At 37.2% G+C, this 16,828-nt stretch overlaps 1 protein-coding gene across 1 annotated transcript in view; it reads left to right on the forward strand.

The window, feature by feature from the left end:
* Nucleotides 1–16,828, forward strand: part of rerea (arginine-glutamic acid dipeptide (RE) repeats a) — a 437,497-nt gene that overhangs the window by 209,971 nt on the left and 210,698 nt on the right. Inside the window, 1 exon segment of the mRNA XM_052039130.1 lies at nucleotides 9,254–9,359. Within this exon segment, the coding sequence (XP_051895090.1) occupies nucleotides 9,254–9,359 (106 nt within the window).

Raw genomic sequence — 16,828 nt, forward strand, 5'->3', positions numbered from 1 at the left:
TGCATTCAAATGAGCAGAAATGATTTTCATTCTCCTTTCATCGAGGAGGCAGTTCTGGTTCTCAAGCATTCTGAAGATATGTGGCAATAACCGATTTATGTAACCACCAAAAGTGCAGCAGAGCCTGTTGTATTGGCTACAAATTGACTAGTTTGAAAACCAGGTAACTTGAATCCTATAGAAAGCAAACTATTTCAGAACCGATTTAGCAGAATGGATATTGTACTAGATGTCTTGGGAAATTTTCATTTTGGACATGTGTCAAGTCAACAAAAGTCCACCCCGCTTTCTGTAGTGTTACTCTTTAATTGATCTTGCTTTAGGTGGAATGAAGTAGAAAGCAATCATACCTATATTGAAAATTTATACACAAGTATTCCAATGAAAATATATTTCTGCTTTTCCTGTACCATGTTGAATTAGATTACAGAGGAATATTTTGGCCTTGGTTCATGTCTTTATTATGTGGGGTTCTTTTGGGTAAGGATTAAGAACTGAGAAATAAGGAGAACAGGCTTTTTTTTTCTGTTGTCCCAAAAAGTTTTTTTTCTTTTGGGGGTTACCATGAGTTAGTGATGTTCAGGTGTCGTTCTGGTTCAATGAATGGAATCCAAAGTAGATGTTGATAACGTAAATATTATACTTATGTATTTTCAGTTCAGTCATTTGTTGCTCTGTTGTGAATACATTGGTACATTTAGCCAATTGCAGAAATTTTGGTGCTTATGAAAACACAGGAGACTTGAAAGAACAGCAGCTATTGAATATTTTAATATATTAAAGCCACATGCTCTCGGTTTTTTTTTCATCTTTTGTTATTAAAATAATGAGCTCATGGGGGAGAAACTGTTTTAAAAATTGGCGTCATTTTGAAGTCTTGCAGCTTCAAAATGAAAATAAATTGTTTTTTTATTTGAGATGTTTGTGCCAATATCAACTAAATCCAAGAAATCCTAGCTTTATCTCAGATACAAAGATGGGATATAAAGACTAATGTGAGGAAAGAAGGTTTTGTGTTTTGAACATGTACACTTTGTATGCTTAACAAGAACTTCCATTCTGACCAATTAGTTTAAATATGATTTTTTTTCTGAATTAGCTAAGATTGGTAAAGTCAATCAATGAAAACTCTTGCATTTTATTAATTTTATTTTAGTCTTGAATTCAAAAGAATTGTTCCCCCCTCCCCCTCACCCATTAATGTAATGTAATGAATGTTAAACAACTAAATATTGTGGAGCATCCATCTGTAAAGGATCACTTTCCAATCCTGCAGCTGTCAGATAAGTTCCTGATGTGATTAGCTTTCAACTTGTGAATTCAGTATTTCTTTTCTCCCTCCTTTCAGTTTTGTTAGCACAAGATCATGTACTGTATTTTCTAATGTGTTTCCAGAAATTTAAAAAAATGAATCAATAATGCGTCTGTAAATATTGGATAAGAATGGGCTTAAGCCAAGAGTTCTTGTTGAAGCTTCCCTGAAATGTTTAATGCCAATGATTTGCATTCAAAGCTGCCTTTAATGGGATGGTTTTTGAAAGACCAAAGCTTCCTTTGAGACCTGTAAACAGAAAAAAATGTGAGAACATATAAGCTAACACATACTGTCTCAGATAGTTTCACCCTTGCAGCATCTCTTGTTTTGAGTCTATCGTGTCTATAGTTGAGAACAAATTCATGCAAAATTTACAGGGCTTCAAAATGAAATTATCAGATGCAATCTAAAATGTGAAAAAATTATTATTTGTAGTCCTGTTTTGTCTGCATATATGTGAACTCATTCCATTCGCTTTACTTTCAAATGCCCCACTGTGACTTAATTTTAGTGCAAGAAAATGTGGCGCAAAATCACGTTTACTTGAAACAAAATATTGAGAAATCTGCTGTTGAAGAGTGGGTTTGCATGTTCTGTTGGCTGTGCAAGCTTTTTATTAGCACTGAGAAGTAGGAATACATGGCCAGTTGTCCTCAGTTCCAGGTAAAACCAGTCAATGCATCACCGGGGCTTTTTTTGCAGTTTCCCTTGGTGATAGTATTGGTACAAGATTGGCACATATTACCCGTTTATGGTCTTTTGGCTGGAAGGATGGACTGAAAAATACTATTTTAAAAAAGGAGCCCACAGTCCTCCATGCGTTTGGAGATCGGACAGAGTAATATGTTTTTCAATAATATAATGTGAAAAGGCACCCTTTGAAGAAGTTGTTTGTACCTTGCTCAGTGCCATGTTTAAAATATGTTTTTGATGTATTTTTGTTGGTCATACTAAAACAATTGTACACTTCAAAACAAAAAAAACATTTAGACCAACTGTTGTTATTCACCATCTCCCAGTTTTTTCATGGAACCTCTTTGGATTGTATTGCCTTACTAATGGAGCTATACTTTGCTGTGCACACCCAATGATTGACCAATTTCCTGCATTTATATTATGAAACTAATTCAATCTGGTATATTTGTAGGCTTACTATCACACAGATTTGTGCTACTTTAATTTTCAGGCTGGGAGGCAAGTGTTCTTACTACTGAATGCAGTTGGCAAAGGGAGAGCCATGTACTTCTCTGCTGAGCTCCGGCAATATAAATCTGACTTTCAATACACATTTCTTTTAGTTAAGATCGTAATGTGTTATATATTTAATACCCACAACAAAATATACTGATTTTTCGTACTTTAGTCTGCAAGCAATGGAAGTAAGGTGTCGCGGTTTGTGCTCCAAACTACAGCAAACTCTGAGCCAAGCTGATTACTTTTTGACTGATGTAATATGGAACAACAGTGTTCTCATAATATAGAATATACCTGAAAAGCTTTGTGACTTGGTCTCTTTTGACTTCAGTATCATTGAAGAATAAAAATTTATTTAGAAATTAACCAATTGAGTTAGTTAAAGATGGAGCAGCTCATTCTTTTTAAGTCTGAAGTAATTCCAAGAACATCAGAGTGGTCATTAATTAGAGAACATTGAGTTTAGTTAATTGGTGACACCATCATTTATTGCCCATCCCTAATTGCCCCTGAATGGTTAGCTCAGCTATTTCAAAGGGCTGTTAAAAGTCAACCATTTTGTTGTGGGTCTGGGGTCACATTTGGCCAGAATGGAAAGAATGGCCGTTTGCTTTGCTTAAAGGTCATTAGGGAACCAGATGGAGTTTTATGACATTCTGATGCTTTCATCGTCACCTTCACTGATGCTAGCTTTTTTATTCCATATTTTTTTAATTAGTTGAATTTAAATGCTGCAGGTGCCATGGTAATATTCAAGCATATGTCTCCAGCTCAGTAATCCAGATCTTTGGATGCTAGTTCAGTGACTTAACCATGGCACCATCTTCTGTAATGAAAAGATCTTTAATTTCCTGCTGTTTATGTGCTGTTTGGCCACTAGTCTGAATTAAGACATTGTGGTGTTGAAAGAATGTGCATGCATCGTATAATTTGCATCTGAGTACACCCTATACCTTTAACAAGTCAGGTTGTCTTCTAGGCTGCTATTTAGAAAGGCATCTAAAATTTATTTCAGGTTATTTTACTTTGTGTAGGATTTGATACACTTGTCAGGACAAATACCTGCATTGATTTAAAATAAAAAGAGTGCTGGAAATACTCAGCAAATCAGGCAGCTTTGATGGGGAGAGAAGCAGAGTTAATGTATCAGGTAAATGAGCTGTCATCAGGATATACATGGAATTAAATCGTTGAATGTTTACTTGAATATACACTTGTTGTTTCAGTTGTATATAGAATGTTCTTTATGAGAAATTATTCCATTGGCATCCACAGATGGTCCAAATCCAAACTTTGTTCTGTGTGAGTAGTTCTGCAGCAGAAATTAGCACCTTTAAATGGTTTAGATTCTAAGGGCAGGAGGAAGTGAAACTAGAGTCCCATGGCAGAATTTTGCTGAATGCCAAATATGATTGTGAATTAACCCCTAGGGTTTTACCTTGTTAATCAGCTGCACACCGATAAATGCTAATTTGCTCTTTCTAGAGTATTGATGTGAGAAATGTGGCCGTACAATGCCAACTTTTCTTTTGCAAAGATACTGCTGCCATTTGGTTGACTTCATGGCAAGTTTGTTAACTGTGGACTGCTGGAAGAAATTATATGCTTTTTTCCGTTCATGCTGTTTATACTTTTGTGAGACTTCAGTGCTCTCAGTAACCATCAAGGCCAATTTCCTGTGATACCTGACTTCATTCCAGTTGCCTCTGGGTGTATTCTGTAACAATGATAGTAAAAGTAAATTGCTTCCAGCTTGGTAATTCACAACAAACTTCAGATGAAGATGCTTTGGCTCTTGATGAACAGCATTGTATGGTATGAAGGTCTATAAATAGAGATGGTACTGCTTCATTATATTGGGATCTGCAAACTATTAATGTGAGTATATAAGTTCTTGAAACGATAATGGTAAGTAGTAAAAATATTTGTGTTCTTAGGAATTTGGAAACTCTGCTTTGTGATATGGATTAATTTCTGCTCACCTAGAGCAAACAGCAATGAAAGGCAAGACCTTGCAGGCACATTCCTCCTTCACCTTTTCCTGTATTTAACTGATCTGGATGCAGAAAGCCTGTCCTGATGGCATGAAGTATCTTGGGCTCCAGCTTTGTGGTCTGTGCAGCAGAAGGACTCCGACCACGCACTCTAGAAACCCTGTCTCTGAAAGGCCCCTGAGAACTTGTCAGGTGGCTAAAGCTTTCCTTCAGCTTTGCTGGTTGTCAATGTGGTGAGGGCAATTTGTTAATTTTTAAGTACCTTTGACATTGAGAAGTATTTAAAGATATTAAAATTGAGGTAAATAAAAATAGCTAAACATTAAAAAAATAAGGTTTAATAAATGCATTCATTAGCAGATAAGAAAAAAACCCGAAGAAAAATAATTTAAAAAAAAGAAACTTCTCTCCCCCACCTCTGTCACTCATTTTACACCCATTAATTCTATTGAAATCATTGGGGTTTTGGATCCTGTGACATCTGATCGGGTGCAGGATTTGAAAGAGGATCTCCCCCAGTGTAAGTGAGAGAATCTCTGCAAAACAGGGCAGCATTGAGAGTTAATTAACAGATTCATTGCCCCAAATCTGTCACGTAGGTCAGGAGTTCCGCATTTGGGAGGGGAGTCGGAGATATCCCAGACTTACACATTTAAATGGCTAAATGTCAGCTGTTTCTTTTGGAACTGCTGGCTCCAGTCAACAAGATCTGGTCTAATGAAACATCCAGAGACACTTAACAAAACTACTCACAAATAAAATCTGACATAATATGATACTGAGCAACAGAGTGCAGATATCACAAGGAATAGCCGAAGGCTTGGTCAAAAGAGGGGGAGAGAGAGAGCAAGGCAGAGAGTTTTAGGAAGGAAATTCCAGACTTTAGGGCCAAGGCAGTAAAGCACAGCAGCTAGTGGTGAAAACAACGCAAGTCTCTTCCTATTCTTCCCCTGTCCCCCCACCTCTCTCCACCCAGCCAAAGCTTTGTTTCGTTGTGGAGCTCAGCTCATTAACATCAATCATAATTTGGACTTGTATCATATCACTAATTTAGGAAAGTATCCGAAGGTGTTTTACAGACACATAATCAGACAATGCAAAGTCAAAGAAGGAAATATTAGGACTAAAGTCATGGTTGATAGTGAGTATGAGGAGGGTCTTGGAGGGGATATGTTAAGATTATCTCTCAGAGCTTTGCATAGTTACCGATTGGCGAAGTGGTTATTCAACCCAAGTACAGCAGCTAAACATGGCAATGGACAGCTAAGCTTGTATTTGATCATGATGGTTGATAATGGAATTTTCACTAGATGAAATTCTCTGCTTTTTTGAAGAGTACAGTAGAATGTTTGTCATCTGAACCAGCTGCAAAGCTCTCTATTTAACCCCTTGCTTAAATGATGCAATAATCTACTGTAATGTCAACATAGAATATAACCTCTGATCCGAGAGTTGGTTGTCAGCCCTTGAACTCTGACTCAGATGAATGCCCTACCAATTGAGCCCCACTGATATCTGAGAATATCCTTTGAGTTTTTTAAGTAAGTATCTATTAAACATGTTGCATTCAAATTCACTGGACTTATTCAAGTCTAGAGCAGGATGTTGAGAAATAGCATAATCAAGTATCAAAAGTTTGATAGATAACTCAATCCAAAATCATGGAGCCATACAGCACAGGCCCTTCGGCTCACTGTCTCTGCATCATCCATTTATACTGATCCTACATTAATCCCATTTTTTATTCTCTGCACAATCTCATTACATTCCCTGCCCCCCCCCCCCCCCCCCCAAAGATTCTACTATTCACCTACACACTAGGGGCAATTCATACCGGCCAATTATTCTACCAACCTTCATGTCTTTGGGATCTGGGAGGAAACTGGAGAACCCCAGGGAAACCCACTCAGTCACGGGGAGAATGTGCAAACTCCACACAGATAGCACCCAAAGTCAGGATTGAATCTGGGTCTCTAGAGTTCTGAGGCAGCGGCTTCACCAGCTGTGCCACTGTACCACAATTCATGTCAAAGTGAGTATTGCACTGTATTACCATTCATGAATTGATGTACACAGCAGAACTTTTTTATAGCAATGAAACAAACATACACACATCTAAAACTACCATCATGAGCAAAATTTGTATTTATAATTGGAATAGCATTTTAGCATTCCTCAACCTATAACATTCCTCAACCTGTGATTATATCCACAGATGCCGTCAATGTGCTTAAAAAGTAACACAAATCCTAATCATTATGGGTTTTTTTAACCCCACCCCCAAACCCTCTGTGCAATGCATTGTTCTGAATTTGGATAATTCGGAATATGAGAGGTGTTAAATGCTTCATTTATTATTTTTAATGGAATATATTTACGAAGTATTAAAGTGTTTTGAAACATGACAAAGGAAATTCCTTTCTCACCCCCCTCCCCCAAGTGTAACGTTATTGGATTTTGGCAGAACTTGGTTTTCCAATGTTTCCCTGACAACAGTACTACAGAGAACTACCGAATCCATGGACCTTGTTGAAAGTATCCACAAATTTTTATGCAGCCGGTTACATCCTTATATATAATTGGTCACATAGTTTTTTGCACATTTGTTGTGTAGTTTGGAGTGATGCTTCTATAAGGAAATTTGTTTTTTTATAGTGCTGTACTGGTTTGTAATGAATAGGTGACATATTCATTTTGTATAGATAATGTTGATTTGTATAGAAGGAAACAAAAAAGTGAGCTTTAGATTGCGTGTTGCTATAAACCAGCATTGGTTGGTTATGTATGAGGCTGCTATCTGATTTCATGAATTGTGCAAGTGTAGAAGTACTCACTGCTGTTTTCTAACTCGGTGCTGCCACTGACTGGTTCACTGATGAAACTACGACATATATTCATTCTAAAATATCTTTACATGGGACTCGAGATATTTTTATCTGACATTAAAGTTAGCATTTGTAAGCAGCAAGCATGTTTACTGAGAATTTTAACAATCCCATTAAACTACTAATATCTGTTTTGAAAACTGCAGAAAAATGTCAAACCTTTGCAACCAATTGTGCTTGCAAATTATTTAATCATATTTCCTACAATTTTTGTATGGTTGTTGAAGAATCTGGGCTATTAACAGCTGAAGGTGATACTGCCACAAACTTTGATAAAATATGATTTTCGACCTTAATACTGAATTCATGAAAATATTACACATCCAATATAATTGTACGATTTAATCAATTTCACAGGGAACTTAGTGGGAAGAGATCAAAGCAGTTCACTAGAGAGCTTCTTTCAAACCTCTCCACGTAGAATGATAATCCAGAACAGTCAATTTAAAGTACTAACATTTAAGAACATAGTAAATAGGAGCAGGAGTAGGCCTTTTGGGTCTGGCATATAAGTTTATGGCTGGTTCAGTGTCTCGAATCTGCTTTGCCACCAACCCTCATATCCTTGGATTTCTTTAATGTCCATATTTAATTGAGTGTTTCAAATGGTTGCAATCAAGTCCCCGTATGTAAATTTACAACCTTGAAATTACTCTCTGCTGTTATTTTGTGTGTACTTCAATAATTTAAAAATGTGTAATGTTCTGAACTGCTAAAATTGATGCAAAAATAGTGATTCTACCATTCTCAGAAGCAACATGATGTTCATGATCGTTTGCTTACAAAAGCTGAAGTACTGTTGGTTATACACACGCATCCATGGGTACATATTGCAAGTAAAATGTATATTTATCACTGATCACTTTTTTTCTGCCTTCACTATCTTCGCTGACGTTTCAATATGAATCCTGTATCAAACCAGAACCACATCCATTGTCCCTGTTGAAACCCTGCTCCTGAAGCAGGGTTTTGACCGAACTGTCGACAGTTCCTTTCCTCCCACAGATACTGCTTGACCCACTGAGTTCCTCCAACAGATTGTTTGATACATCCATTAACTTTGCCGTAATGGAAGTTTTCCTATTGGTACCCAGTTTTTTCTGTATCTTGGTCTTTCTCTGATCTTTTCCAGCGGGAGGTTTGTGGTATGCAATCCTAACATCTTTGCCTATATGAACAAAGCTGTAGATGCTAAGGCATTTGGAATTGTCGATTCTGAACTGAACTATGTAATGGTTTCATGGGATATAGAGCAAAGGCAGGAAAATTGAGTTCAGATATATATTAGTCTTCATTTAATTGATTGGTGCATCAGGATTGAGGGGTTGAACGAGCCACTCCTATCTTAATGTTGCATTTTATGCCATCAAATAATCTAACAATAAATGCTCTATAAATTCATATTCCAATTTAATATACATGGGCATTCATGTGACTGCTTTAAACAACTGTATTTAAGTGGCACATTACTCTGAAGTGGTGTTTTATGGGACTAATTCATCTCTTTTGGATTTGTAATCTTTGCTGTAGGCATGTGAATTACAGGGGCGTATCATCCATATTACTTCTTGCTGAATTCATTGTGTCATCATGTGCTGTGGTTGATGTGGAAGGTGCTAAAGGTTTGAAACCACGTGGCCACGAATGTCACTGTTAGTGGACTGGTCTCAACAGGAATATTTCAGTAAATATTGATTTAAACTTGCATATGCTTTTTGATTAACTCATCTGTGATCTGATTGAAGTTATTTATTATGTAAATACCAAATACTTGTTCATTTTTATTAGCACAGTGCAAAGAAAAGTGCTAATATTGTTCCTTTTATAATTTCATTTATTTAGCCTGCTGATGTTTAACATTTCAGAGCAAACGGGACCATCTGCTAATGAATGTCAAGTGGTACTATCGCCAATCAGAGGTGCCTGATTCAGTCTACCAACATCTAGTTCAGGACCGGCATAATGAGAATGGTGAGTACTGTGATGCTTATTACCATGACAAATTAAATCCTTTTTCCTCTAATTATCTTTTCTTAAATTCCTTCTCCTCTAGCGCTCACCGTTCTACTGGTGGCAGTGGTTCTGTGATACTTTTTCTTCGAAGGTGTATCCTCTTCATACATACATCTGCATGTAAAACCAGTAAATTCAATATTTTTTGGGATGTGGACAGGGATATATTGGGTATTGAGAGGCAGGATAGGTCAATTTCATTCACTGTCTACATAATACATTTGACACCAGGAGCTATTAGTGTTAGGAAAAATCTTGGCCTATGACAAATGCCTACTTGTATCCTGGCAGACTGAAACTAACTGTTTCATCCAATTTAGTTTCAATCCACGTATACCAAAAGTTCCTTATATTCTATAACCGTCTTGCAGCCATGGCGTTTTTGCCAGATGAACTATTGGGAACACAGCAGAAGTCTCAAAACCTGTAATACTATGAGTTCTATAATTATTAAATATGGTAGAATTTGACATAGGTTATATTTTCAATTGATTTCTGTGTACACAAGCATTACATTAAAAAATGAGTCTATATGAAGTAACAATTTTAATTCCCCCCTAACTTCTCATTTTCCTAACTGAAGCATCATACTGTGCTCTGGTTAATCTGATCTGTATCATGGCCTGGATGTTGAAAGTATGGACATCAGACCATGAGATATAGGAGCAGAACTGGCCGTTCGGCCCATCGAGTCTGTTCTGCCATTCTATTATGGCTGATTTTCTTTTCTTTTCTCAACCGCATTTTCCTGCCTTCTCCTTAACTCCCTTACCAGTCAAGAACCTATCAACCTCTACCTTAAATACACCAAATGACTTGGCTTCCACAGCCCTCTGTGGCAAAGAATTCCACAGATTCACCACCCTCTGGCTAAAGAAATTCCTCCCCATCTAGGTTCTAAAGGCCATCCCTTTACTCTAAGGCTGTGCTCTTGGAACCTAGACCTTCCTACTAATGGAAACATCCTCTCCATGTCCAGGCTTTTCAACATTCTGTAGGTTTCAATGAGATCTCCCCTCTTCTAAACTCCATCAAGTACGGATCCAGAGACATCAAACACTCATACGTTAAGCCTTTCATTCCTGGGATCATTCTTGTGAACCTCCTCTGGACCTTCTCCAGGGCCAGCATATCTTCCCTTAGATACGGGGCCCAAAATTGCTCACAATATTCCAAATGCGGTCTGATCAACGCCTTATAAAGCCTCAGCAGTATATCCTTGCTTTTATATTCTAGTCCTCTTGAACTGAATGCTAACATTGCATTTGCCTTCCTTGTTACCAGCTCAACCTGCAAGTTAACCTTAAGGGAACCCTGAACTAGAACTCCCAAGTCCCCTTGCACCTCCGATTTCTGAATTCTCACCTTGTTTAGAAAATAGTCTACACCTTAATTCTTCCTACCAAAGTGCATAACCCCACACTTTCCTGCACTGTATTGAATCTGTTACTTCTTTGTCCACTCTCGATCTTACCAGGCTATTGCAAGGGGAGACGGGTTATTGTTCTGTGACGTCGCTGTCATGCATTTGTGTTATAAATTTTTCTTTTGTAAGTGGCCTCATAGATTGACAAGAGCCTTGGAGGTTAAACAAGCTGCTTTCTTAAAATTTCTATCCCGTATTATGATATGTTTTTTGTAATATCCATGCATGGTTTATCTTTAGATATTTTTGTTCTGATCAGTTGGATTAATGCTGATTCTATGATGGACAATTCTACTGGTGATTCAACATTGTTTTCTGGAATTAATGTTTGTCAGTTTGACTGAATTTTGTCTAATTTGAACAAGACATTGTATAATGTTGACCTTTAGTGATCTTATCAACCACTTTGACTTTACATTAGTTACCTCTGATGCTTATTTTTGAATCACAACCTCATTCTTTGAAATCTCCCGGTTCTTGCATAAACTTTTTTGGTGCAACTATATATTCGTCTGAACAATATTTTTATTGTTATTTTGTAAGTCATCAGCAGAGATTTTAGGGTAAATTCACTGGTCTTTTTCTCGCATTGAGGAACTGCAATTTTAAGGAGGACAATGTAGCAGTTATACTAAACCTTGAACCCTTTAAACATTTTTTTCCTTCCTGTATGTGTTCTGAAATTCTTTGGCAACATGTTTTAAATCTCTAAAAGAAGACCATGGGTCTCAAAATGGAGTGAATTAGTGCAGCAACATTGCTTAAGGACAGTTGAAGGTTTTCGTTTCACTTATTCTGTCATAAAATTTGACATGCCTCTGCTTTCTCCTGTCCTAATTTCCCATTTAGTTGTTGTTTGCCATCTATCTTTGCCTAAGTGCAGATATGATAGTGGTGTTTAAGAGGCTTTTAGATAGGCACATGAATATGCAGGGATATAGATCATGTGCAGGCAGAAGGAATTAGTTTAATTTGGCATCATGTTTGGCACAGACATTGTGGGCTGAAAGGCCTGTTCCTGTGCTGTACTGTTCGATGTTCCATGTTCTAAGTGGTCAATGATTAAAATGGTAAGCAGATTAATCACTAGCCATGATAAGGTACCGATGTACATCTATTTTTGGATGTCATGGTTCTGATGGAACATTTCCAGATTAAAAGGTTTCAGGGGTGTTGGAGATGCCACAGAGCTCCAACAACCCAGGTTTGATTCTGACCTTCGATGCTGTCTGTGTGGAGTGTGCACATTCTCCCTGTGACTGTGTGGCTCTACCCCAGGTACTCTAGTTTCCTCCCACATCCTAAAGATATGCTGGTTGTAGGCTTAATTGCTAATGCAGGTAGCTGGTGGGAGAATCATAGGAGAGTTAGTGGGCATGTGAGAGAGAATAGGTTGCAGGAAAATAAATGGGGGCATGGGACTGATGGGATTGCTCCTAAAGCCGGCATTGATTCACTCTATCAAAAGGTACCGTCCTATATCATTATGAAATCTGAAAATATAAAATAATGCCATCATGATGTTTATCACATTTCAAGGTAATTTTACTGGAGAATACCTCATGAAAATCCAGATTGAAAATGGGATCTTTCCAATCAAACATCTGTGTCGTACTACCTCCTGACTAAAGGAAAGAGCTGAAATAAAACAGAAAATGCAGTCAGGCAACATCTGTGGAGAGAGAAAAGTAATCAGTGTCTGGTCAATGACCTTGAAATGGCTGCTGATATCATTTACATCTGCAATCTCATTTTATAGTTTAAGATTGCCTGTTTTGAAAGTAGTCCTATAAACTACTGTACTTTTCAATGGGTAATGGTGGTTCTGTAGTTGTTGAAGTTTCTTAGTTCTGGAAGGATAAAATAATACATCAATAGATATAAAATTACAACACTAAGGTCTTTTGACACCTGTGTGACTAGATGTGGAGCACACCTAAGCAATTTAGTGCATTGCTTTTTACCCACAGTAAAGCATAAACAAGATGAGTCTGGCTTGTTCTCAACTGTACTTTGTACTTCAAGTGTAAGATCAACTAATTATCTAGGAAGAGGATTGTAGTTAGCTAAATGGGAAGGAAGACTGTGATCTCTAATCCTTTGCATGGGTGTGTTTAAGATGAAGACTAATAAAGGAAATACAATATTATTGGCAAAGGCACTAAATACTTGAAGATATCTTTCATTGGAAGGAATAGATTCCCTGCTCCATGGATATAAATTGCCATGACAGAAACCACTAAATCTCATCTTTCATTTATGTACTGATGTTCCAATAACAGCACTTGATTTTGTTTAAACTTAATCCACTGGTTACTTCAAAAGTCATCTAGTCATTTAAAATTATTGTTCTCTTACCTAACTTTGTCCTGGACTTGGGCCTGAGTATTATCAGAATTAAATAGATCGCTCAGAGGGGAATTTGGAAGATTGTGTTGCCTAGCTTTTATGGTTAATAGTCTAATAATAGTTGCCTTCATGCATTTGTTTGAATATGTTCAGTTCCTCTGAAGGCATGATGGTGGATAAAGTCAGTTAGCATCATAATGTGAACAGTGACCAAATCAGCATTTAACTTTCTCACATTCAAGATAATCCACGAAAGCTTAAGATTTGATAATGTTCCAATGGGTGCCAAAAACATTAAAACATCTACGTTTTTGAAACTTTAGGAAGGTTGGATGATGCCCCTATATATGGGTAGTGGTAAGGGCATTTCAATTTAAAACAGTGAACTTTCATTGTGGGTCCTGAAGCTGTTGTTGCATTAACTAAAGTGACTTTATGTGCCAAGCACTTGTTGAAAAGATTTAATTTGGAAGTTCCATTATTATTATCTGCTGTAAAAATGAGTGGGTTGTTTGCATTTGTCACCACATTTAGTACAACCACGGAATAATTAGAAAAGCAGTACATCCATAAGTGTCTTAAAAATAGTATTCTTCCTGAAAAACTCATTGTTTCATTGACGTTGTCAGTATTGAGTGAAATAAAATTTCTCACTGTGGCCAGCGGGAGAAATCACAATTAAAATCTAATCATTGCGGGAGTGAAATTTCAACTAAAGTTCTCACCGAATAAAGTATGGTGCATTGGTTAATGAGCACGTCTGTTAATTTACTCTTCCAGTTCTAGTTTTGAGTGATGTCCCCGTAGTTCAGTATCCTGGGTGAAGGTAGTTGCAAAATTAAACGTGTTTTTTGACTGATGAAAGCTTTTTTTTAAATTGCCCCATTTCATGTAACATAATTGTTTGTTGATGGGGGTCATGTGGAGAGATAGGCTTTCTGGCATTAAAATGGAAGAGAAGCAGGTGTGCTCTTAACATCTGGTTGACTTGCATAAATTGAGTGGTTGATGCAAAGTTGGTTCAGACTGACTAGCAGCCGTCTTGATTAAATCAGTTCCTGGTGTATTTTCCTGTGAACAAAGCAAGGTTTGGCTAGACTCCTTTGGGCTGAAAGAACTCTCCCTGATGGTCAGTAAATAGAGATCTCAATGGTGAATAGCAGCTTGAGCTTCATAAGATTCACTGACTGTCAGCAGAGGATTTCTGCTTTGATGAAGGGCCAGTTGGCAGTTGCCAGTTGGCCTTAAATCATATTCTTTCAATTAATAATTCTTCTTTAAAGATTTAAAAACTAACCAGATGGGACATGTAAAGGGAAAGCACTCTATTTTGACAGAGCTTTCTTTTTATTACTTCTAAAATTTTGTGCTTGTAATGCCTGGTCCTCTTTCCTCACTCTTGTGAGACTACATTTCTCCAGATGTTCACAGCTCTGTGATGTCTCTTCTACACGGCTAATCTTCAGGTGAGTTGAGAAAGATTGATCTGAAATGGCAATGTTTAGGGCATCACTGCTGAGCTGACCCAAAGTTCACAATTCTGGGAGTGATTACTCTTCATCACGGTACATTACCCTGGGCTGTATAAACCAATTCCATAACCTAAACTAAAATTGCTTAATTTCTTTAATTCAGTGCAGACTGGGACTTGAGCTCGATAGTTTATTTTACCTATCCAGATTACAACCCAGAGACGAAGTAAGGAGGTAATATTCAAAAATCAATAAAAACTGCAGATACTGGAAAGCTAAAATAAAAACAGCTGAGTATTTCCAGCATTTTCCGTTTTTATTTAGGAGGTAATACTCATTTTGACAACTGCATAAAATATCATTTAATCAAATGTGGAGAATTTCAACTGTGTCTGGTATACTTTGTGAATTATGGTATGTGTCATAATATGCTATACTATGGCCACCCTCAGAAAGAACAACCAACATGAAGTCTGGATAATGTGCATTTGAAGGAATTACTATTAGTCTATACATGATAGAAGGATTTCTGTATTAGTATATGCAGATTATTAGTCTGAGTTAATATAATGAGTAAGGTACACCTAGAAGTGAAATGAGAAAATGCTTTGGAACTCACTTTAGTTTCAGTTTGGATGAAATCAAAGATTTTCTTGAAAAGAAATTTCGTTCTGAAGATAAATCAGTCGGATCTCATCACTATTCACCTTGAACAGACACCGTGTTATCAAAAGTGTCCATAGTTCATTTTTATTGGTCACTTAATGGCTTGTGAACTGCTACACCTCCTGAGATACTGCACGTCTTCTTAGTAAATTAGTTTGGTGATTTTTTTTCCCCCAAATCTAAATTGTAATCACCGCTTCCAATCCTTATTAACTGAAGCAAAATAGTTCTTCTAGTTGACTTTCCATGCTCCTGCCACCATTCCCCGAAATTGTTGGTGCTTCATCATGAGAAAAAGGTAAATAATGTTCATTACAGATGCCTTCAACCAAGGGCGTTAGTATTTTTCTTTGGTGGATATGATGAGCTGAAAACAGTAGAATTCTTTTTAAGGTAATTTGGAAAGTGGTTGTGTGAACATGAAGCAACCTTGAAAGAGTCATTCAAAGGAGTGTTTAAATAATATATGTAAGTAAGTAGCTGGCAACCTAAATATGAAATCCATCTTGTTGGGGGGGGTGGGGGTGGGGGGGTGGAATATAGCTTGAAGTGATGCTGAGAGTAGTTTTCATGAGCAGACCCTCTAAGAGGTTGCATGATAATATTAGCTGGATTTCCATGTGGTCGTACATTCTACCTACTAGTAGTTTCAGTACTGAGATGAAAATGTTCGAACACACACTCAGTGAGGTGTGTGCATGTACGTGAAAAATACGGGACTCTCAAGTTGTCAATTTTCAGTCAGTGGTATAAATAAGGACTTGTCTTGGATTACAACATCAGATTAGAATCACAGAGATGTACAGCACAGAAAAACGCCCTTCAGCCCATATGTATCCATGCCGACCAAGATGTATATTCAAGCTAATCCCATTTCCCAGCACTTGGCCCATATCCGTCTAAACTCTTGTCTTCCGTATACTTGTCCACAACCTGTCCAGATTGTCAGTATAAACAAGAAATGTCAGTGTAAGTTTGGAATCTCGTTGTGGGGACAAATTTGTCTGTGTTGGGCTATCCAGTGGCAGTACTGCAGGTGGACGTGTGGCCAAGTGGTATTCCTTCTGTAGAAATGAATTACACTGCCTCTGGATGACAGGATGATCTCTACATTGGAATTGCTATTCCACAAATTAAAAAGCCGATTAGTGACATACTTAATATTAAGTAAAGTTTCAACATCAGATAAAATAGGCATTAGTTAGCAACCAGCTAATACTCGATTGGATTTTTTGTTTCCTGAATAAATATGACATTTTGAATGATTGTTTAAATATTTAATGCAAAATATTCTAGATATTATAACATTGAGAAAATGGTTAAAAATTGTGATAAAAATTTTGTTAATAAGGAACAGATACATAAATGTATTGTTGGATAAATTCCTGCACAGATTTCCCTCAAATGCAGAGCTGCCACCTCTGGGTCACTTTGAGTCGGGCTCTGTTTTATGATCTTTTTTCTCTCATTTGACAAGGCCTGTTGTTTTCAGTATATTTTCATCCCTCATAAAA

The sequence above is a fragment of the Pristis pectinata genome, chromosome 26 (genome assembly GCF_009764475.1).
Source record: "Pristis pectinata isolate sPriPec2 chromosome 26, sPriPec2.1.pri, whole genome shotgun sequence".
NCBI classification, from domain to species: domain Eukaryota; kingdom Metazoa; phylum Chordata; class Chondrichthyes; order Rhinopristiformes; family Pristidae; genus Pristis; species Pristis pectinata.